Genomic DNA, 25,115 nt, shown 5'->3' on the forward strand with positions numbered 1-25,115 from the left:
ATTTAAAACCTAAACTAAATGGCACAGAGCAAACATTTTAAAAACATTGAACATTTTAATAAAAACTTTGCACAAAATACTGGTTTAATACACTTAAAGAGACAAGTGTTCTGTAAAACTTTCTCTCTATATTGTGTTCCTAATGACCCATTCTACCTGCTGAGTGTATTAAAGTGTTAATACAACTCCGTTAATTTTTCCATTTTAAATAACTGTCTTTCCTGTTGAAAGCTACACTTACACTGAAAATTTGAATACTACAGGACTATTACGTTAAAGGGACATGAAACCCAACTATTTCTTTCATGATTCAGATGGAACATACATTTCTTGAACTTTCTAATTTACAACTTGTTGTCAATTGTGCTTCATTCTCTATTGTTTTTTAAAGGGGCAGCAATGCATTACTGAGAGGTAGCCTAACACACCAGTAAGCCAATTTTAAGAGGCACATATGTGCAGCCACCAATCAGCAGCTAGGTCCAAGCTCCTGAGACAACCTAGGTATTATTTTTAACAAAGAATACCAAGAGAACTATGCAAGTTAGATAATAGAAATAAATTGGAAAATGTTTTTAAATGGTATGCAATATTAGAATCACAAAAGAAAAAAATGGGGGTGTCAAGTAGGGTTGCCACCTGCCCCGGTATCACCGGGACAGTCCCGGTCTGACCCTGCATGTCCCGTGTCCCGGAACTACACTGAAATGTCCCGGGCTAAGAGCTCCCTTGGTGCAGCAGTGAGCAAAGATTTTTAAAAAAATTAGCTGGCCAGGGGAGCTCTTAGCCCAGGGTAACGGTTACAACAATACTGGGTAGGTGGAGTCTGGTCTGTCTGGAGGATGGTGGTGTAGGAGGGGGAAGAAAGTTGAGGAGGGAATTCGTCACATCACATGATGATCCAGCAGAGAGCGCGGCAGACTGAGAGGTCAGGCGTTGCTGGTGCGGTGCGGGCAGCGGGCTGCCATACTATAAAGAGGGGCAGACAAGACGGCAGAGACATCAAGAGGTAGTGGTGTGTGTGTGCAGCCCTGTGCTGTTTATCTGTCTCTGAGAGCAGAAGCGACCATCAGCTGGGGCACGCCGCACACAACATGGCACTGGCAGCCAAGGTAAGAATAACCTGAGGGGAGGTGTCAAAAGCGAGTTTGGTTTCAGGGCTACTCTGAAGGCTGGATGCTGACTATGTATTTTTATGTGGGACAGGAAGAGGGACATAGGGAAAGGGCCCCAGTGGGAGTGAAAAAGGAGATTGGACAGGGAACTAGCAAAGGAAAAAGAAAGTTAAAGGAAGGCTTAAAGTGACAGTGTATTGAAAAAAACAAAAGTGTACTAGTTAAATTATTACATGTTGGTAAACTTTGCAGTATACATGAATTACACATTTTGCAACTATAGCTCCTAAAACTGAGTTCCTAAAACTAAAGCCTGTACATACTACTGTACCTATAGCTCCTAAAACTAAAGCCTGTACCTATAGCTCCTAAAACTAACTGTACCTACTACTGTACCTATAGCTCCTAAAACTAACTGTATCTACTACTGTACCTATAGCTCCTAAAACTAACTGTATCTACTACTGTACCTATAGCTCCTAAAACTAAAGCCTGTACCTACTACTGTACCTATAGCTCCTAAAACTAAAACCTGTACCTACTACTGTACCTATAGCTCCTAAAACTAAAGCCTGTACCTACTACTGTACCTATAGCTCCTAAAACTAAAGCCTGTACCTACTACTAAGTTCCATTGGCAAAAATAAAAACAATAGTTATGTTTATAGGCCTGAAGTATAAGATCAAAAATAAAATTCATTGTTTTTTTTTTTTTATTAAAGAAAATAACATTATTTGGCTTAGAATGTTTATGTTTATATATATATATATATATATATATATATATATATATATATATATATATATATATATATATATATTATATATGTGTGTATATATATTATATATGTATGTCTATATATATATATATATATATATATATATTATATATGTGTGTATATATATATATATATATATATTTATTATATATATATATATATAAAAATTAATTTCATAATGAATTTGAGGCCGTGAAAAGCCACGCCCCAACCACGCCCCAAGCCACACCCTCTCCACACCCACTTTAAAAGTGTCCAGGAATTTTTTGGGCAAAAGGTGGCAACCCTAGTGTCAAGTCCCTTTAAGTAAACAAATGATCTCTTATCAACTGCTTGATGTAAAATACAACACCTGTAGCGCATGTTATGTACAGCTTGCTAGTTTAGCCTTCACACAGCTAAAGTTTAAATGTTATTTAACTTGGCTTCAATATTGCATAAACTATTAGGTGTATTTGGGTTCAATAAAGTTTGGTAAACAAACAACACTTCCGCATTTGTCATGAAATATACGTAACCCGACAAGCACAATTTACGTCTACAGCAGTTGTGCATACGTTTGGTTACGTCATCAAAGCGCGTCTCTAATCTTTCCTTTAGCACCACATGGTATATGGAGAAGAGTATTTGGTAATTGGGTTACGGGCGAACGGGGAAGGATAAGGTTGTCAACGCTGAGAACGGATATGGAGTGTAAGAAAATACAGCTTCCCACAAATAATACTCCACTACGAAGGAGTAAACGGAGAGCGGGTAACAGCTTATTAGACAGCATCAGAACAGAGGAAAGTGAACAGTCTGAAATAGAAGATAACACCGAGGCACAAGTTTTAGAGCAGCACGAAAAACAAGAATGTGCGACTGAGAGTCTAGATAGTGTTATATCAGATCCTAAAGATGTAAATGATGTCAATGAGAGACTGGATCAAGGTGAGCAAAGTAATGATAGGGACGGACCAGCTGAAAACGATAAACCCGATGAACAATCTAGTGTAGAGTTGGGCAATGGACAGTCTGTTGCAAAGCTGAAACAGGATTCCAAAGAAGGGAATATTATACTCAAAAAGGATTCTACATCTGGCAGCTGTCTGATAAAACCTCGAGGGAAACCAAAATCTGGGAGGATTTGGAAAGACACCAACAAGAAAAGGTTATTTAAATAATAATAATAATTTATCTTCTATTTTTGTCTTTGCAAATCTCACAGCCCTACCATTTAATTTTACTGTGTTCTATATTGTCAAGGTTTTCACAAATGGTAAATGGCCATTCTCTGAGTACCTCTTGGGAAGTTAAGATGAAAGCTCGCCAGGAAAAGAAAGTTCTCAAAGAATTTTCCAAGCAACTAAAAGATGAAAAACAAAGGGAGAAAGATGTAAGTGCTAATCTTTATTATTCTGATATATATATATATATATATATATATATATATATATATATATATATATATATATATATATATACACACACACACACACTATATAAATTTTTATTTGTTTTTTTTTTTCTCTAGGAAAAAAAGAAACGTAGGGAAGAAAATCTCAAACGCCGATTGGAGAATGAACGGAAGGCTGAAGTAGTACAAGTGGTAAATATTCTCTCTTTATGTTTATTACTACTCATGTAGACTGAGAAATGGTGACTTGCAATTAAAACACAAAATTGTTCCCTTAACCCCTTAGTGACCAGAGCACTTTTCCATTTTCTATCCGTTTGGGACCAAGGCTATTTTTACATTTTTGCGGTGTTTGTGTTTAGCTGTAATTTTCTTCTTACTCATTTACTGTACCCACACATATTATATACCGTTTTTCTCGCCATTAAATGGACTTTCTAAAGATACCATTATTTTCATCATATCTTATAATTTACTATAAAAAAATGATAAAATATGAGGAAAAATGGAAAAAAACACACTTTTTCTAACTTTGACCCCCAAAATCTGTTACATATCTAAAACCACCAAAAAACACCCATGCTAAATAGTTTCTAAATTTTGTCCTGAGTTTAGAAATACCCAATGTTTACATGTTCTTTGCTTTTTTTGCAAGTTATAGGGCCATAAATACAAATAGCACTTTGCTATTTCCAAACCATTTTTTTCCAAAATTAGCGCTAGTTACATTAGAACACTGATATCTTTCAGGAATCCCTGAATATCCCTTGACATGTATATATTTTTTTTTAGTAGACATCCCAAAGTATTGATCTAGGCCAATTTTGGTATATTTCATACCACCATTTCACCGCCAAATGCAATCAAATACAAAAAATTGTTCACTTTTTCACAAATTTTTTCACAAACTTTAGGTTTCTCACTGAAATCATTTACAAACAGCTTGTGCAATTATGGCATAAATGGTTGTAAATTCTTCTCTGGGATCCCCTTTGTTCAGAAATAGCACACATATATGGCTTTGGCGTTGCTTTTTGGTAATTAGAAGGCCGCTAAATGCCACTGCGCACCACAAGTGTATCATGCCCAGCAGTTAAGGGGTTAATTAGGGAGCTTTTAGGGAGCTTGTAGGGTTAATTTTAGCTTTAGTGTAGTAGACAACCCCAAGTATTGATCTAGGCACATTTTGGTATATTTCATGCCACCATTTCACCGCCAAATGCGATCAAATTAAAAAAAACGTAAAATTTTTCATAATTTTAGGTTTCTCACTGAAATCATTTACAAACAGCTTGTGCAATTATGGCACAAATGGTTGTAAATGCTTGTCTGGGATCCCCTTTGTTCAGAAATAGCAGACATATATGACTTTGGCGTTGCTTTCTGGTAATTAGAAGGCCACTAAATCCTGTTGCGCCTCACACGTGTATTATGGCTAGCAGTGAAAGGGTTAATTAGGGAGTTTGTAGTGAGCTTGCAGGGTTAATTTTAGCTTTAGTGTAGAGATCAGCCTCCCATCTGACACATCCCACCCCCTGATCCCTCCCAAACAGCTCCCTTCCCTCCCCCACCCCACAATTGTCCCCGCCATCTTAAGTACTGGCAGAATGTCTGCCAGTACTAAAATAAAAGGGTTTTTAAAAAAAAATGAATTTTTTTTTTAGCATATTTACATATGCTACTGTGTAGGATCCCCCCCTTAGCCCCCAACCTCCCTGATCCCCCCCAAAACCGCTCTCTAACCCTCCCCTCTGCCTTATTGGGGGCCATCTTGGGTACTGGCAGCTGTCTGCCAGTACCCAGTTTACAATAAAAAGTGCTTTTTTTTTGTTTTTTTTTGTTTTTTTCTGTAGTGTAGCCTCCCCCCCCCCACCCACCCCCCACAGACAAACCCCCACCACCTTGCTGATTGTTTAAAATTTTATTTTTTGATATATTTTTTATTTCCCCATTTTCTGCAGTGTAGCGGTTCCCACCCGCTCCCTCCCCGTGCGCGCCCCCAGCCACCCCCGCCCACGATCCCGCCCCCCTTCACATCCACATGGCCATCGATGGCCGCCACCCGCCTCCCGGTCCGGCTCCCACCCACCAACGCAGGTAGCCACCGATCTCCGGTGCAGAGAGGGCCACAGAGTGGCTCTCTCTGCACCGGATGACTTAAAAAGGTTATTGCAGGATGCCTCCATATCGAGGCATCACTGCAATAACCGGAAAGCAGCTGGAAGCGAGCAGGATCGCTTCCAGCTGCTTTCCACACTGAGGACGTGCAGGGTACGTTCTCAGGCATTAACTGCCTTTTTTCTGAGGACGTACCCTGCACGTCCTCAGTCGTTAAGGGGTTAAAAGGGACACTGAACCCATTTTTTGTTCTATCATGATTCAGATAGAGCATGCAATTTTAAGCAACTTTCTAATTTAATCCTATTATCAAATTCTTTTCATTCTCTTGGTATCTTTATTTGAAATGCAAGAATGTAAATTTAGATGCTGGGACATTTTTGGTGAACACACTGTGTTCTTGCTGATTGGTGGGTAAATTCACCTACCAATAAACAAGTGCTTTCCATGGTCTGAACCAAAAAAATAGCTTAGACGCCTTCTTTTCTTTCATGTAATTAGCAAGAGTCCATGAGCTAGTGACGTATGGGATATACATTCCTACCAGGAGGGGCAAAGTTTCCCAAACCTCAAAATGCCTATAAATACACCCCTCACCACACCCACAATTCAGTTTTACAAACTTTGCCTCCGATGGAGGTGGTGAAGTAAGTTTGTGCTAGATTCTACGTTGATATGCGCTCCGCAGCAAGTTGGAGCCCGGTTTTCCTCTCAGCGTGCACTGAATGTCAGAGGGATGTGAGGAGAGTATTGCCTATTTGAATGCAGTGATCTCCTTCTACGGGGTCTATTTCATAGGTTCTCTGTTATCGGTCGTAGAGATTCATCTCTTACCTCCCTTTTCAGATCGACGATATACTCTTATATATACCATTACCTCTACTGATTCTCGTTTCAGTACTGGTTTGGCTTTCTACAAACATGTAGATGAGTGTCCTGGGGTAAGTAAATCTTATTTTCTGTGACACTCTAAGCTATGGTTGGGCACTTTGTTTATAAAGTTCTAAATATATGTATTCAAACATTTATTTGCCTTGACTCAGAATGTTCAACTTTCCTTATTTTTCAGACAGTCAGTTTCATATTTGGGATTATGCATTTAAATTATTCATTTTTTCTTACCTTCAAATTTGACTCTTTTTTTTCCCTGTGGGCTGTTAGGCTCGCGGGGGCTGAAAATGCTTCATTTTATTGCGTCATTCTTGGCGCGGACTTTTTTGGCGCAAAAATTCTTTTCCGTTTCCGGCGTCATACGTGTCGCCGGAAGTTGCGTCATTTTTTGACGTTATTTTGCGCCAAAAATGTCGGCGTTCCGGATGTGGCGTCATTTTTGGCGCCAAAAGCATTTAGGCGCCAAATAATGTGGGCGTTTTATTTGGCGCTAAAAAATATGGGCGTCGCTTTTGTCTCCACATTATTTAAGTCTCATTTTTCATTGCTTCTGGTTGCTAGAAGCTTGTTCTTTGGCATTTTTTCCCATTCCTGAAACTGTCATTTAAGGAATTTGATCAATTTTGCTTTATATGTTTTTTTTCTCTTACATATTGCAAGATGTCTCACGTTGCATCTGAGTCAGAAGATACTACAGGAAAATCGCTGTCTAGTGCTGGATCTACCAAAGCTAAGTGTATCTGCTGTAAACTTTTGGTAGCTATTCCTCCGGCTGTTGTTTGTATTAATTGTCATGACAAACTTGTTAATGCAGATAATATTTCCTTTAGTAAAGTACCATTGTCTGTTGCAGTTCCTTCAACATCTAAGGTGCAGAATGTTCCTGATAACATAAGAGATTTTGTTTCTGAATCCATCAAGAAGGCTATGTCTGTTATTTCTCCTTCTAGTAAACGTAAAAAATCTTTTAAAACTTCTCTCCCTACAGATGAATTTTTAAATGAACATCATCATTCTGATTCTGATGACTCTTCTGGTTCAGAGGATTCTGTTTCAGAGATTGATGCTGATAAATCTTCATATTTATTTAAAATGGAATTTATTCGTTCTTTACTTAAAGAAGTATTAATTGCTTTAGAAATAGAGGATTCTGGTCCTATTGATACTAATTCTAAACGTTTAGATAAGGTATTTAAATCTCCTGTGGTTATTCCAGAAGTTTTTCCTGTTCCTAATGCTATTTCTGCAGTAATTTCCAAAGAATGGGATAAATTGGGTAATTCATTTACTCCTTCTAAACGTTTTAAGCAATTATATCCTGTTCCGTCTGACAGGTTAGAATTTTGGGACAAAATCCCTAAAGTTGATGGGGCTATTTCTACCCTTGCTAAACGTACTACCATTCCTACGTCAGATGGTACTTCGTTTAAAGATCCTTTAGATAGGAAAATTGAATCCTTTCTAAGAAAAGCTTATCTGTGTTCAGGTAATCTTCTTAGACCTGCTATATCATTGGCTGATGTTGCTGCAGCTTCAACTTTTTGGTTGGAAACTTTAGCGCAACAAGTAACAAATCGTGATTCTCATGATATTATTATTCTTCTTCCGCATGCTAATAATTTTATCTGTGATGCCATTTTTGATATTATCAGAGTTGATGTCAGGTTTATGTCTCTAGCTATTTTAGCTAGAAGAGCTTTATGGCTTAAGACTTGGGGGCCCATTTATCAAAGGGCTTGCGGACCTGATCCGACACTGCGGATCAGGTCCGCAAGACCTCGCTAAATGCGGAGAGCAATACGCTCTCCGCATTTAACATTGCACCAGCAGCTCACAAGAGCTGCTGGTGCAACGCCGCCCCCTGCTGACTTGCGGCCAATCGGCCGCCAGCAGGGAGGTGTCAATCAACCCGATCGGGTTGATTTCCGGCGATTTCTGTCCGCCTGCTCAGAGCAGGAGGACAGGGTTATGGAGCAGCGGTCTTTAGACCGCTGCTTCATAACTTGTGTTTCTGGCGAGTCTGAAGACTCGCCAGAAACACGGCCCTTCAAGCTCCATACGGAGCTTGATAAATGGGCCTGTTGGAATGCTGATATGGCTTCTAAATCAACTCTACTTTCCATTTCTTTCCAGGGTAACAAGGAACAAAAGCCTGATCCTTCATCCTCAGGAGCAGTTTCAGTTTGGAAACCATCTCCAGTCTGGAATAAATCCAAGCCTGCTAGAAAGGCAAAGCCTGCTTCTAAGTCCACATGAAGGTGCGGCCCTCATTCCAGCTCAGCTGGTAGGGGGCAGGTTACGTTTTTTCAAAGAAATTTGGATCAATTCTGTTCACAATCTTTGGATTCAGAACATTGTTTCAGAAGGGTACAGAATTGGTTTCAAGATGAGACCTCCTGCAAAGAGATTTTTTCTTTCCTGTGTCCCAGTAAATCCAGTGAAAGCTCAAGCATTTCTGAATTGTGTTTCAGATCTAGAGTTGGCTGGAGTAATTATGCCAGTTCCAGTTCTGGAACAGGGGCTGGGGTTTTATTCAAATCTCTTCATTGTACCAAAGAAGGAGAATTCCTTCAGACCAGTTCTGGATCTAAAAATATTGAATCGTTATGTAAGGATACCAACGTTCAAGATGGTAACTGTAAGGACTATCTTGCCTTTTGTTCAGCAAGGGAATTATATGTCCACAATAGATTTACAGGATGCATATCTGCATATTCCGATTCATCCAGATCATTATCAGTTCCTGAGATTCTCTTTTCTGGACAAGCATTACCAGTTTGTGGCGCTACCGTTTGGCCTAGCTACAGCTCCAAGAATTTTTTCAAAGGTTCTCGGTGCCCTTCTGTCTGTAATCAGAGAACAGGGTATTGTGGTATTTCCTTATTTGGACGATATCTTGGTACTTGCTCAGTCTTTACATTTAGCAGAATCTCATACGAATCGACTTGTATTGTTTCTTCAAGATCATGGTTGGAGGATCAATTTACCAAAAAGTTCTTTGATTCCTCAGACAAGGGTAACCTTTCTGGGTTTCCAGATAGATTCAGTGTCCATGACTCTGTCTTTAACAGACAAGAGACGTCTAAAATTAATTACAGCTTGTCGAAACCTTCAGTCACAATCATTCCCTTCGGTAGCCTTATGCATGGAAATTCTAGGTCTTATGACTGCTGCATCGGACGCGATCCCCTTTGCTCGTTTTCACATGCGACCTCTTTGAATCAATGGTGCAAGGATTACACAAAGATATTTCAATTAATATCTTTAAAACCGATTGTTCGACACTCTCTAACGTGGTGGACAGATCACCATCGTTTAATTCAGGGGGCTTCTTTTGTGCTTCCGACCTGGACTGTAATTTCAACAGATGCAAGTCTCACAGGTTGGGGAGCTGTGTGGGGATCTCTGACGGCACAAGGAGTTTGGGAATCTCAGGAGGTGAGATTACCGATCAATATTTTGGAACTCCGTGCAATTTTCAGAGCTCTTCAGTTTTGGCCTCTTCTGAAGAGAGAATCGTTCATTTGTTTTCAGATAGACAATGTCACAACTGTGGCATACATCAATCATCAAGGAGGGACTCACAGTCCTCTGGCTATGAAAGAAGTATCTCAAATTTTGGTTTGGGCGGAATCCAGCTCCTGTCTAATCTCTGCGGTTCATATCCCAGGTATAGACAATTGGGAAGCGGATTATCTCAGTCGCCAAACGTTGCATCCGTGCGAATGGTCTCTTCACCCAGAGGTATTTCTTCAGATTGTTCAAATGTGGGAACTTCCAGAAATAGATCTGATGGCGTCTCATCTAAACAAGAAACTTCCCAGGTATCTGTCCAGATCCCGGGATCCTCAGGCGGAGGCAGTGGATGCATTATCACTTCCTTGGAAGTATCATCCTGCCTATATCTTTCCGCCTCTAGTTCTTCTTCCAAGAGTAATCTCCAAGATTCTGAAGGAATGCTCGTTTGTTCTGCTGGTAGCTCCGGCATGGCCTCACAGGTTTTGGTATGCGGATCTTGTCCGGATGGCCTCTTGCCAACCGTGGACTCTTCCGTTAAGACCAGACCTTCTGTCTCAAGGTCCTTTTTTCCATCAGGATCTGAAATCCTTAAATTTTAAAGGTATGGAGATTGAACGCTTGATTCTTGGTCAAAGAGGTTTTTCTGACTCTGTGATTAATACTATGTTACAGGCTCGTAAATCTGTATCTAGAGAGATATATTATAGAGTCTGGAAGACTTATATTTCTTGGTGTCTTTCTCATCATTTTTCTTGGCATTCTTTTAGAATACCGAGAATATTACAGTTTCTTCAGGATGGTTTAGATAAGGGTTTGTCTGCAAGTTCCTTGAAAGGACAAATCTCTGCTCTTTCTGTTCTTTTTCACAGAAAGATTGCTATTCTTCCTGATATTCATTGTTTTGTACAAGCTTTGGTTCGTATAAAACCTGTCATTAAGTCAATTTCTCCTCCTTGGAGTTTGAATTTGGTTCTGGGGGCTCTTCAAGCTCCTCCATTTGAACCTATGCATTCATTGGACATTAAATTACTTTCTTGGAAAGTTTTGTTCCTTTTGGCCATCTCTTCTGCCAGAAGAGTTTCTGAATTATCTGCTCTTTCTTGTGTGTCTCCTTTTCTGATTTTTCATCAGGATAAGGCAGTGTTGGTAACTTCTTTTGAATTTTTACCTAAAGTTGTGAATTCCAACAACATTAGTAGAGAAATTGTGGTTCCTTCATTATGTCCTAATCCTAAGAATTCTAAGGAGAAATCGTTGCATTCTTTGGATGTTGTTAGAGCTTTGAAATATTATGTTGAAGCTACTAAATCTTTCAGAAAGACTTCTAGTCTATTTGTTATCTTTTCCGGTTCTAGAAAAGGCCAGAAAGCTTCTGCCATTTCTTTGGCATCTTGGTTGAAATCTTTAATTCATCTTGCCTATGTTGAGTCGGGTAAAACTCCGCCTCAGAGGATTACAGCTCATTCTACTAGGTCAGTTTCTACTTCCTGGGCGTTTAGGAATGAAGCTTCGGTTGACCAGATTTGCAAAGCAGCAACTTGGTCCTCTTTGCATACTTTTACTAAATTCTACCATTTTGATGTATTTTCTTCTTCTGAAGCAGTTTTTGGTAGAAAAGTACCTCAGGCAGCGGTTTCAGTTTGAATCTTCTGCTTATGTTTTTCATTAAACTTTATTTTGGGTGTGGATTATTTTCAGCAGGAATTGGCTGTCTTTATTTTATCCCTCCCTCTCTAGTGACTCTTGTGTGGAAAGATCCACATCTTGGGTAATCATTATCCCATACGTCACTAGCTCATGGACCCTTGCTAATTACATGAAAGAAAACATAATTTATGTAAGAACTTACCTGATAAATTCATTTCTTTCATATTAGCAAGAGTCCATGAGGCCCGCCCTTTTTTTGTGGTGGTTATGATTTTGTATAAAGCACAATTATTCCAATTCCTTATGTTATATGCTTTCGCACTTTTTTATCACCCCACTTCTTGGCTATTCGTTAAACTGAATTGTGGGTGTGGTGAGGGGTGTATTTATAGGCATTTTGAGGTTTGGGAAACTTTGCCCCTCCTGGTAGGAATGTATATCCCATACGTCACTAGCTCATGGACTCTTGCTAATATGAAAGAAATGAATTTATCAGGTAAGTTCTTACATAAATTATGTTTTTCAAATAAAGAAAGCAAGAGAACGAAGACAAATTAATAGGAGTAAATTGGAAAGTTGTTTAAAATTGCATGCTCTATCTGAATCACGAAAGAAAAAAATTTGGGCTCAGTGTCCCTTTAAATGTTTTGTTTTTTTACTTTTTAGTTAACACATTTTAGTTCATATTTGCAAAATCATAGGTACACAAAACACAATTTTTTTTCTTTCATAATTCAGATAGAGAATGTAACTTTCTAATTTACATTGCATTACATTTAGCATAGGGGCTGGCCCATTTTTGGTTCAGTACCTGGGAATGTTAGGTAGCCACCAATCAGCAAGTTCTACCTAGGTGCTGAACAAAAAATACTCACATTCTTGTTTATTCAAATAAAAATACAAAGAGAACAATGAAAAATTAATAGGCGTGCATTTGAAAGATGCTTAAAATTGCATGCTCTATCTGAATCATGAAAGAACAAAAATGGTTTTTTTTTTTTTTTTTTTTTTTTTTTTTTTTGTTTCATAGCAGAACCAATTAGAGAAAAAACTCTAGCACAATATTTTGATAGCTCAACTATATGCATGTTATCTAGATTGGCTCTGTGGAATTAATGGGAGATGATTACAGAATAAAATATAAGTCAGTTTTTTACACTTTTTTTTTTTTATAATTGTTTCTTCACTCCAGTCTTCAAATGTCACTAACCGGCCAGATTCTTATATATTCACAGCATATGTCAGTCATATGTTGAATTTTTACCTTCTCTGTATCAGGGCAAAATAATGACAGGGAAGTCACTGAGTACCTCCTACCAAAGCTCCAGGTACCCACAGGGGTTACATGTACCGCAAGTTGAGAAACAGGGATTTAGCCCCAGAATAACTTTTTTTTTTTTTAAACTGTTCTGCAGAATATTATTAATCTCAGAGGCTGGTACTTTCACCATATCCTTAGCTCCTTTCTCAGAGCAAGTTATGCCGCTGGTTGGTGCACATGTACTATGTATGTATTTTACCATTCACACACATACACTGAGATTAAAATTTGCTGAACTCAGTTACATTTAGGAAGAAGAATTTAAAGATGTCGTGATCATGGAAACCTTTTTAAATGCATTATACTGAGGTTATTAATTGTATAGTTTACCAGAAGGGGGTTTTATGTCCCTTTTTAATTGTCAGAAAAGTGATGGTCATTTTGGATATAATTAAATTGTAACCATAGACAGGGCTCAACAAACCTGGGAGCCACTGGCTTCTAGAATTTTACCTCTGGCTCTTAAAATTTGGGGTTATTCTCCCTATATCTATATACAAATGCCACTTTCTGGCTCCTAAATTTTAAACCAATTTGTTGACCTCTGACTATATAGATCTTTGGGAAATGTATAGAAACTTCCAGAATAGGTAGGAATAGCACAGACATAATCGGTTATTTCAAAGTCCAAAATAAGAGTAAAGGAACTTAATACACTCAGTAAGGTAAAATTGATCATTGGGAACACATTATCCCCTTAGTGACCAGAGCACTTTTCCATTTGTTGACCGTTTGGGGCCAGGGCTATTTTTACATTTCTGCTGTGTTTGTGTTTAGCAGGAATTTTCCTCTTACTCATTTACGGTACCCACACATATTATATACCGTTTTTTTCTCACCATTAAATGGACTTTCTAAAGATACCATTATTTTCATCATATTTTATAACTTACTATAATTTTTTTTTAATAAAATATGATGAATAAAATTGAGAAAAAAAACACACTTTTTCTAAGTTTGACCCCCAAAATCTGTTGCACATCTACAACCACCAAAAAACACCCATGCTAAATAGTTTCTAAAATTTGTCCTGAGTTTATAAATACTCAGTGTTTACATGTTCTTTGCTTTTTTTTTTTTTTTTTTTTAGTTATAGGGCAATAAGTACAAGTAGCACTTTGCTATTTTCAAACCATTTTCCCCCTCAAATTTGCCATAGTTACATTGGAACACTGATTTCTGTCAGGAATCCCTGAGTAACCCTTGACACATGTGTATATGTGTGTATATATATATATATATCTTTTTTTTTTTTTTTTTTTTTTTTGTAGACAACCCAAAGTATTGATCTAGGCCTATTTTTGGTATATTTCATGCCACCATTTCACCGCCAAATGCGATCAAATAAAAATATTTTTTTTACAAACTTAAGGTTTCTCACTGAAATTATTTACAAACGGCTTGTGCATTTATGGCACAAATGGTTGTAAATGCTTCTCTGGGATCCCGTTTGTTCAGAAATAGCAGACATATATGACTTTGGCATTGCTTTTTGGTAATTAGAAGGCTGCTAAATGCAGCTGCGCACCACACGTGTATTATGCCAAGCAGTAAAGGGGTTAATTAGGGAGCTTGTAGGGTTAATTTTAGCTTTAGTGTAGAGATCAGCCTCCTACCTGACACATCCCACCCCCTGATCCCTCCCAAACAGCTCTCTTCCTTCCCCCACCCCACAATTGTCCCCGCCATCTTAAGTACTGGCAGAAAGTCTGCCAGTACTAAAATAAAAGGTGTGTGTGTGTGGTTTAACCTACCCCACCCCTCCCAGAACCCTTGGATAATATTTACCCACTCCATCAATTACACTTTTCCATAGTGTAGCGGTCCCTCCCGCACCCGCCTCTGTGCCCCTGCACGCGATCCCGCCCCCCTCTGATGCATTTCCCCTTTCATTCATCAAAGTTTACATTGCAGCAGATTTTACAAATACCTTCTCCTGAAATGCATAATATTGGAGCATATTGATGCAAAAATCATATCAAATAAATTGAGTTAATAAAGTAAATTAGATCCGGACATCTACCTTTTAGATCGCTTATCTGGCAGTTCAGGAGGTTACAGCTCCTGAACCGCCAGATAAGCGATATAAAAGGTAGATGTCCGGATCTAATTTATTTTATTAACTTAATCCATTTGATATGATGATTTTTGCATCAATATGCTCCAATATTATGCTTTTGATACAAGTGTCGTTTTTGATCCACTGGCTGATAGCAATATGTAATAAGACATTATGCACTATATTTTCACTTATGTTTACTGTCACTGATTTTTCACGTGGGGATATACACATACGTGGATCACACAGGGAGTGTCTTTTATTTTATTTAGTATTACCAGACAGTGATATGTACTCATATATTCACTAAAATTATGCATTTTTAAAAAAGTTTGGATGATGTTGTATTTGTTATACATTGAACATGCAAGTTCCTGTTTATTGAGGATCACTATGGTTACCTTTTTGGCTCAATTTGTCACTGGGGGAGGGGCTTACACTGTTTAAATTGTCATTTGAGTGTTGTGTTTGTGTGTCTGAGGAAGGGTCCCGAAACGTCACGATTTATCAATTAAAATGTATTTACTAAAAGACTTATGTATGTATACAAAGACTTTCATGAATTAAAGTTCTCATCTTTTTCTTTAGGATTACTTATATTGTAATTAAAAACATTGGTTTACAATAACTTAAAGCTCTGTCCTAAGTATAATGAGCTAGAAAATGTAACTAAGAAAACTGGTCACTACACTGAAAGCATAAATAGGAGGAATGTTGTGAACATAGAATAAAACTGGTACTTTTTATCAATATTTACATTTTTTTTTTTTCCCTTTTTAGATTCGTAATCCAGCAAAATTGAAGCGTGCAAAGAAGAAGCAACTTAGACGTATTGAAAAGAGAGACACACTGAAACTTTCCCAGTCCTCAAAAAAAGTGCCACAGAGTAAAAGCCATGACCATTCTGCTAAAAAAGGACCAACTATTTCTAGCTAACCTTAACGTACTTTCAAAACCTATACATTTTATCTTTCCTTCACGTAAACTGGTAATTAAAGTCAGGGGAACGAGTGTGAATTTTTCTTTGTTTTTATTATTTAATGTACTATTCTTATGTGGAAAGCCCTAAAATCTGAGGGGGAAGTGTTTCCTAATGTAGTAGGCATTGGAAGAGAACCTGAGAAAACATACTTAATGAAATCTGGATATTTGGAGAAGAAGTCATCCTTACTAGTTATATTTTTAATAGGAAATGAGAAATGTTATGCCATAATGATATAACTAAGTAAATTACATCTTTATGCTTCACAGTGGCTTTATGTTTATTATATCACACTGCCAGTGTTTGTGCAAAGTCCTGTTGTTTTGGTTATGAAATAGCTGGTAAATTCCTGGGGGGGATCAGAGAATTCCCTTAACCTTTTAACGCCGTTATGCCGTTCTATTCCGTCATATTTACACTGGGCTTTAAAGCCGTTATGACGGAATAGAACGTCATAACAAACGGCTGTCCTGAAGCCTTCTGTGCTTCAAGGACTTGATCGCGGTCTGGAGGGCGTTCCTAGGGTTGTAGGGACGCCCCCCAGAAGCGATCGTATGCACGATCGCGTAGTTTCAATTTGTCTACATTGGAACAGGTGTTCCGATGTAGGCACTTTAACCCTGTCACGAAAGGGTTAAATAAAAAAAAAACATCCCTATTAATCATATTTTTTTTTCCCCCTCTTTCTTTTAAAGGGACAGTCAACGACAAAATTGTTGTTTAAAAAGATAGACCAAGCCTTTACTACCCATTTCCCAGCTTTTCACAACCAACATTGTTATATTAATATACTTTATAGCATTTAAACCTCCTAAATTTCTGCCTGTTTCTAAGCCACTACAGACAGCCTATTTTTCACATGCTTTTTTTATTTGCTTTTCACAACAGGAGTGCTAGTTCATGTGTGCCATATAGATAACACTGTGCTCACTCCCGTGAAGTTGTGCAAGAGACATAATTAATTGCCTAAAATGCAAGTCAATAGAAAATAAATAAATAGTCATGTCATAAAGGGGCTGTCAGAAGAGGCTTAGGCGCATATTTATCAAGCTCAGTATGGAGCTTGATGCCCCGTGTTTCCGGTTAGCCTCCAGGCTGCTCCGTAACCAGTCCGCCTGCTCTGAGGCGGTGGACAGACATTGCCAGAAATCAACCCGATCGAATATGATCGGGTTGATTGACACCACCTGCTAGCTGCCGATTGGCCGCAAATCTGCGGGGGGGGTGGCATTGCACCAGCAGTTCACAAGAATATAGCGCTGAGGAATCAGTTGGCGCTCTACAAATAACCGATAATAATGATAAATGCTGAGAGCGTATGGTGTCGGCATTTATCTATGTGCAGCGGACATGATCCGCAATATCGGATCATGTCCGCTCGCACAATAATAAATAGGCCCCTTAGATACAAGGTAATCAGAGGTAAAAGTATATTAATATAGCTTGGTTATGCAAATCTGGGGAATAGGTAATAAAGGCATTGTCTTTTTAAACAATAAACATTTTGGATTAGACTGTCCCTTTTTAAATATGTAAGGAGCCATGTGATCATTTTTATCATGTGGAAAGAGACTGTTTTTAGTGGCTTGCAAAATGTATCACTAATCGGTGATAAAGATGCAACAAGTGGATCTAGAAAAAAAAATATTTAAGACTTTAGGAATGTTGCAACAAAAAAATTATATTTTTTATATATAATTACAGAAGTGAGTACACCCCCAGTGCAATATCACTTAAATGTCAAATGATTCAAAATTGTATAACCTAACAGTATCTGCATTACTTCTTATGTAAAATTAAAAACTAACAGTTTAGATTCACTATATTTAAAAATACCGGCCCAAAGCAGGAAATCAATGCAACAAAAGTCAGTGCACCTTTTATTACTGAGATTCAAATCTTTTTTTAATTTTTTCAATACTTTGCATGTCCACCTTCAATCTTCCTTGGCATGGAGGCAACCAGTGTCGTACAAATTTTCGGAGAGATATTCTACCCTTCTTCAGAGAGAATTTTTTTTTTTTTCCCCAGCTGCTCTTTGCTCGAGGGGTTGTGTTGCTCTATCATCTTTAAAATACCCCAAATGTGTTCTACTGGATTCAAGTCAGGTGACATATTTGGCCAGGTTATAGTTATCACTTTTCTCCTTTAGAAACTCCTTTGTGATTTTGACAGTGTGCTTTGGATAGTTATCATGCTGGAACATTCATCCTTTTGCCAAACTTCTGGAGACTGGGAGTCATCTTGTCAGCCAGTATTTTGGTATATCCCAGGCATTCATGGTGCCATCTATAAATGTCATCTCCCCAACACCTTTTTGCAGTCATGCAGCCCCATATCGTGTCACTCCCACCTCCATAATTCACTGTGATAATCCTGACCAGGTTTACATCAAACATGCTGCACCCCATCTGAGCCGAAAAATTGTATCTTGTCTTGGCCTAATTACCAGTATTAATCAGGCTTTCCATGTTGTTTAGCAAAGTTTAATCTTGCAGTATTGTGAGCAAGGAAGAGCAAGCAAAGTTTTTTTTCTTTTTTCCTTGGATGCTGTCCATAGAAGTTGACATTATGTAATGTCCTTAGCACTGTCTGAGCTGTCACAGAAATTCCAATTTCTATCGATATATCTGAGCCAAATCTAAAGCACTTGACTTGATGCAAATCTGAAGCACTTGCCTGTTTTTCAGAGCTAGATTGTGCAAGTAGTGCACTGTCCGTGGCGTCATTTTTAGAGGACAGGCACTGGGGCTCTGATTTTTGGCACTGTGTATCGATCTAAACCTCATGATTACTGTTGCAACTGCGTTTTGACTGATTTTTAGTTGGCCACTAATCTTCCTGTATCCTTTTCCATCTTTGTGAAGTCTCACAATCAGAGTTTTCCAATTCCTCTTGCAATTCTTTTCCATGTGGAGACATGATGCATAATTTGAAGATAGACACAGCCCATTGGTCAAAAAAATTAGACTGTTCTGGTAACTATGCTCAAGCAATTAGGCTAATTGGAAATCATAGGTGTACTCCATTTTGTTTCAGTGATCTAACTTGTGTGTCTGACCACAGGTGTATTCACTTTTGTTGCATTAAGTTTCTACTTTGGGGCCTGTATTTTCATTATAATCTTTCTAAAGTATTTGTTTTTGATTGTTTATAATAGCAAATACTCTACTTGTCAACTTAAAAATAAAACAATTGAGAGGTGATACAATTTTGAATAATTTGATAGTTAAGTGATATTGCACAGGGGTGTACTTACTTCTGTTATATACTGTATATATAATGTATATTGATAAAATATTTATCCTACTTGGTATCATCTGTTCCTCCTCCCACCTTGGTTTCCTCTCTTGGCTGGGCTGTGACACAGAGAGCAGTCCCACCCACTCTACATAGGCTTCCTAAGGCCTTTCAAAGAGTTGGACTTCAAGAGATTCATATGACACGCACACTGATTGGATGTTCATTGGAATTGTCATTAAAAAAAGATAATCCCAGTGGACCTTTATAATATTGTAATAAAAGCATTACTATAGGCACGGATTTAACCCTTTTCACAGTTTATACACACACCTTTATATATATATATATATATATATGTATATGTATATATGTATATGTGTATGTACAGGGAGTGCAGAATTATTAGGCAAGTTGTATTTTTGAGGATTAATTTTATTATTGAACAACAACCATGTTCTCAATGAACCCAAAAAACTAATTAATATCAAAGCTGAATAGTTTTGGAAGTAGTTTTTAGTTTGTTTTTAGTTATAGCTATTTTAGGGGGATATCTGTGTGTGCAGGTGACTATTACTGTGCATAATTATTAGGCAACTTAACAAAAAACAAATATATACCCATTTCAATTATTTATTTTTACCAGTGAAACCAATATAACATCTCAACATTCACAAATATACATTTCTGACATTCAAAAACAAAACAAAAACAAATCAGTGACCAATATAGCCACCTTTCTTTGCAAGGACACTCAAAAGCCTGCCATCCATGGATTCTGTCAGTGTTTTGATCTGTTCACCATCAACATTGCGTGCAGCAGCAACCACAGCCTCCCAGACACTGTTCAGAGAGGTGTACTGTTTTCCCTCCTTGTAAATCTCACATTTGATGATGGACCACAGGTTCTCAATGGGGTTCAGATCAGGTGAACAAGGAGGCCATGTCATTAGATTTTCTTCTTTTATACCCTTTCTTGCCAGCCATGCTGTGGAGTACTTGGACGCGTGTGATGGAGCATTGTCCTGCATGAAAATCATGTTTTTCTTTAAGGATGCAGACTTCTTCCTGTACCACTGCTTGAAGAAGGTGTCTTCCAGAAACTGGCAGTAGGACTGGGAGTTGAGCTTGACTCCATCCTCAACCCGAAAAGGCCCCACAAGCTCATCTTTGATGATACCAGCCCAAACCAATACTCCACCTTGCTGGCGTCTGAGTCAGACTGGAGCTCTCTGCCCTTTACCAATCCAGCCACGGGCCCATCTGTCTGGCCCATCAAGACTCACTCTCATTTCATCAGTCCATAAAACCTTAGAAAAATCAGTCTTGAGATATTTCTTGGCCCAGTCTTGACGTTTCAGCTTGTGTGTCTTGTTCAGTGGTGGTCGTCTTTCAGCCTTTCTTACCTTGGCCATGTCTCTGAGTATTGCACACCTTGTGCTTTTGGGCACTCCAGTGATGTTGCAGCTCTGAAATATGGCCAAACTGGTGGCAAGTGGCATCTTGGCAGCTGCACGCTTGACTTTTCTCAGTTCATGGGCAGTTATTTTGCGCCTTGGTTTTTCCACACGCTTCTTGCGACCCTGTTGACTATTTTGAATGAAACGCTTGATTGTTCGATGATCACGCTTCAGAAGCTTTGCAATTTTAAGAGTGCTGCATCCCTCTGCAAGATATCTCACTATTTTTGACTTTTCTGAGCCTGTCAAGTCCTTCTTTTGACCCATTTTGCCAAAGGATAGGAAGTTGCCTAATAATTATGCACACCTGATATAGGGTGTTGATGTCATTAGACCACACCCCTTCTCATTACAGAGCTTAATGCTTAATTGTTAGTAGGCTTTCGAGCCTATACAGCTTGGAGTAAGACAACATGCATAAAGAGGATGATGTGGTCAAAATACTCATTTGCCTAATAATTCTGCACTCCCTGTATATGTGTGTGTGTATATATATATATATATATATATATATATATATATATACTTTTTTAATGGCAAGGATTTACATTGTATGGCTTGTGATTAGCTAAAGTTTACCATGACATCCCAGGGTTATAGCCCTTGAAAAGATACTGAAAATGTTTTTCTTATCTCTACTTTGCTGTGATTGCCATGTAAATTAGTTCCTTCAAATGTATAAGTATCACTGTGGCTCGTAGCAGGGTCAGGTTACTTGTAGTCTGCTGGATGTACAAAAGCATCTCTGGGGTACATTGGAAAAGGTACAATTCTCTGAGGTCAAATACTGAAAAAAATTGTAAAATAAATTGTGTACATTGCATTATTTTACTAAACATAACTAAAATGATTATGGAGGTTTTTATTTTGAGTTTAAAATCTTTTTAATTGCGTTTGCTCAAGAGACCAATTTTAATGTGGTTTTCTTTATAGCAGAAACTATGTTCAACACATTATGTGAAACAAAATCTATTTTAGTATCTTGAAAAATCTTAAAGGGTCAGTAAACCTAGCAAATAATGTTATATAATTCTGCACATAGTGCAGAATTATATAACATTAGCTTAGCGCCAGGTTTCTAAAGCAAATAGATATTTAGCAAAGAAAACAGAACGCCGCTCCTGGCAATTGGAGCGAGCTAGATTGATTTTAATAGCACGATCGGGCGTGCTGTGACTAGACAGCATGCCCGTGATGCGCTTAGCAGAAGAAAACCAACCCGCTCAGTAGAGCCATGAGCACCGTTCTATTTTCTTTGCTAAAATATCTATTTGCTTTAGAAACCTGGCGCTAAGCTAATGTTATATAATTCTGCACATAACATTATTTGGTGGGTTTACTGGCAGTTTAAGCTAGAGATGGGGAAATAAAATAAAGTGGTGGTGATGTTGTCTTTAGCCATTCTTGATTCTCATTATGCTTCAATATGCGGTTGTGAAGTGGACAAGTAAGGTATTCTAGAAGTGGAAAGTTGTTTGACTTTTATAGGAGTCAAAATATTGTTTTAAAGTGTATCAACGCAGCAGCCGGCGTTCCGCTAGAGAATAGGTCGCAAGAGGCTGACATTCAGGAGCAGCCACAAACCAGTCTCGGCAAATCTTGCAGGGTTCTAAGCCCAAGGGAAGCAGGAACCAATTACCGCTAAGACAAGTAATGGCAAAGGGAAGGCTGCACGATGGGTCAACATTAAAACAAAAAAAAAAAGTTTATTATCAAAAGTAAAACCTAGTTAGACATGGAAAAGCAGGCAGTCTGATGCGTTTTGCGCCCCCTAGTGGAGCTTAATCATAGACTTATGAGTCTGATTAAGCGTCACTAGGGGGCGCGAAACGCGTCAGTCTGCCTGCTTTTTCATGTCTAACTAGGTTTTACTTTTGTTAATAAACTTTTTTTGTTTTAATTTTGACCGTTGTGCAGCCTTCCCTTTGCTATCAAAATATTGTTTTGCTTTCTGATAAGCAAGAAAAAGGAAATTTGTACTAAGGATGTGTATGGGAAAATTATTTGTTGCATTCGAAATTTTCATTTTGTTAAATATAAAATTTCATTTTAGTTAATTTTCGTTCTTTGTCACATAAATTTCAGACTAATTTCATCCGAAATTTTCATATTAATAAAAATTTTCATTTTACCCTACAGTTAACATTTTGGCCATTTTCAAGTTGTAATCAGCTTTATTACCTATAGATTTGTCATTCTATGTACTTTTTTTTAATTTTATAACATTCTTTTATTTATACATCATAGTTTTATGCACAGCACTTTTGGTAAAACTACATTTTTTTTTAATTTATTTGAAATTATTTTTATTGATTTTGAATAGCAAAGTAAAAACAGCTTCATATCCTAGATGTACAGGTGATAGCTCTTCTCACATGTTAAACACATATCCTGACAGAGTACATATTTAAGTAAGCAGAGTGCAGTCAATGGCGTTGTTCCCTTATGACGTTTTACAGCACATCTTCTGCCCTATACATATGACAATTAAAACAAAACAAAAAAAAGGAACTGTCTAGAACTACAGTTCCCCGTAAAAGAACACCCCCCCCCCCTTTCCAGGCGGTACCGATCCATCTTTTTCACAGGAGGGAAATTGTATGTTTGCATTTCCTCCAACATGTGTTTCAATTATTCATCTGGAAAGAATCTCCACATCATAAGCTCCCAATTATATATATATATATATATATATAATCCATCACTACCAGGGTTCATTCAAATTTTTTTTATTTAAAAGTACAGTAAATATGCAGGCAGCCAGGACAGAGGACGTATGCTTCTTTTTTTTTTCCTCCACTCGAGTCTATGATGAAAAAGAAACTCTGGATTTTTTTGGTTGTGCACTAGTTCCAGTTCACTACTCTATAAGGCTACACCTAGTCCTCCTGCTACCACCACTATCAGGCAGGCAGCTAACATCATACAGCGGTGTCATAAGATTACTGGACAGTCCACCGCAGTTAGAAGGGTAGCCATTTCCAATTACTTGCTTTATAGGTTAGAAATGATTAAAACAGAGAAATACAACACACACACTCATTTTCATTCCGTACCACACATACTTGTTGGTTGAATTAGCTCAATAAGGTGTTACTCATGAAGTTTCAGTACACCATATTATCGCATAAACCATTTTATTGTATCCACACAATCCCATACCACACACATCGTTTGTGCAATGTGGTTTTACTCTTGTGGTGTGAGTAACACCATGGTATTGCTTCAACCAAGAAACAAGCAATCTCTCCTCCACACACACAACATTTATATCACTACTTTCATATCACTTTTGCACATAGTAAATTAATAAGTATTAAGTAATGTCATGGTGGGATTAGATATTAGTACTAGGTTTGGGGCTAGAATACATGTGGAGCGCTAATTTATCGCACGGCGTGTGCATGATAACCAGCCATTACTACTGTGAGCTCGCTGTAACAATTTGCGCTTATCAAATTAAGCAGAGATCAGATCTCTGGTTAATTTTATAAATGTGCCCCAAATGCCCCCAAAATACAGTTTAGTGTATTTTATTAAAAAATAAAAATTGTAGCATTTTTATTTTTTAATAAAATTACTGCGCCAGGCAGTATTTTTTCGGTGAAGTTGGTGGAATTGATGTGTTGGGGAAAAAATGGCACTAAAAAGTGCCTTTACATTGTGGTCTATGGGAACTGTGCGTGCGCTGGTGTTACTCAGTGGAGCGCAAATATCGCTGTCAGCTTAGACAGAACAAAAGCTAGAAAAACTTCCGTGCCTGTTCATTTTCAGTGCCACTCAGGGTGCATACTCTTTTAGCACACTATGCCCCTTCATAGAGAAAAAATATCCTGTAGCATATTAGTATGACCCTGCCCAATGACAGTCCAGCATCGAAATACCAGGCAATTCTTCTCTGAAGAAGAGAAACAACAACCCCAGACGATCGTTTCAGCCTTCTGTGGGCCTCGTCAGTGAGGTGCAGTTGCATCTCTCTAAGGGCGTGTGTGCAAGGAGTCCATGTCTGGTTTCCCCTTTTACTCTTAGGGAGACCCAAGAGCAATTTGCATAAATATAAAAAGAGATGCACTCAGCTGAGACAGAACAAAAGCTAGAAAAACTTCTGTGCTTGTTCATTTTCAGTGCCACTTAGGGTGCATACTCTTTTAGCACACTATGCCCCTTCACAGAGAAAAAAATATCCTGTAGCATATCAGTCTTACTCTGCCCAATGACACTGCACCTCACTGACGAGGCCCACAGAAGGCCGAAACGATCGTCTAGGGTTGTTGTTTCTCTTGTTCAGAGAGGAATTGCCTGGTATTTAGGTGCTGGACGGTCATTGGGCAGGGTCAGACTGATATGCTACAGGATATTTTTTCTCTGTGAAGGGGCATAGTGTGCTAAAAGAGTATGCACCCTGAGTGACACTGAAAATGAACAGGCACAGAAGTTTTTCTAGCTTTTGTTCTGTCTCAGCTGAGTGCATCTCTCTCTCTTTTTTTATATTTACTCTTGTCAGTAACACCATGGTATTGCTTCAACCAACCACCACTGCCCATTTGCCCAATCAACATTCCTCTACACACACCACACTTTTTCACAC

General features: G+C 38.2%; 1 protein-coding gene across 1 annotated transcript; it reads left to right on the top strand.

Moving 5' to 3' along the window:
- The first annotated feature begins 2,453 nt into the window (after positions 1-2,453).
- Positions 2,454-15,862, top strand: CCDC86 (coiled-coil domain containing 86). Its single transcript, XM_053692379.1, has 4 exons — positions 2,454-3,044; positions 3,140-3,269; positions 3,408-3,482; positions 15,626-15,862. The coding sequence occupies exons 1-4, from the start codon at positions 2,581-2,583 to the stop codon at positions 15,779-15,781; spliced, it is 825 nt and encodes a 274-aa protein (XP_053548354.1). The 5' UTR covers positions 2,454-2,580; the 3' UTR covers positions 15,782-15,862.
- The last annotated feature ends 9,253 nt before the right edge of the window (positions 15,863-25,115 follow it).

This window comes from Bombina bombina, chromosome 9 (genome assembly GCF_027579735.1).
Source record: "Bombina bombina isolate aBomBom1 chromosome 9, aBomBom1.pri, whole genome shotgun sequence".
Classification (NCBI taxonomy): Eukaryota; Metazoa; Chordata; class Amphibia; order Anura; family Bombinatoridae; genus Bombina; species Bombina bombina.

Bases quoted from the DNA above. Each gene is read 5' to 3' on its own strand.
- CCDC86 (XM_053692379.1), top strand. From the start codon at position 2,581: ATGGAGTGTAAGAAAATACAGCTTCCCACAAATAATACTCCACTACGA. The intron at 3,045-3,139 runs GTTATTTAAATA...TATATTGTCAAG, and splicing joins AAAGACACCAACAAGAAAAG to GTTTTCACAAATGGTAAATG. The intron at 3,483-15,625 runs GTAAATATTCTC...TTCCCTTTTTAG, and splicing joins AGGCTGAAGTAGTACAAGTG to ATTCGTAATCCAGCAAAATT.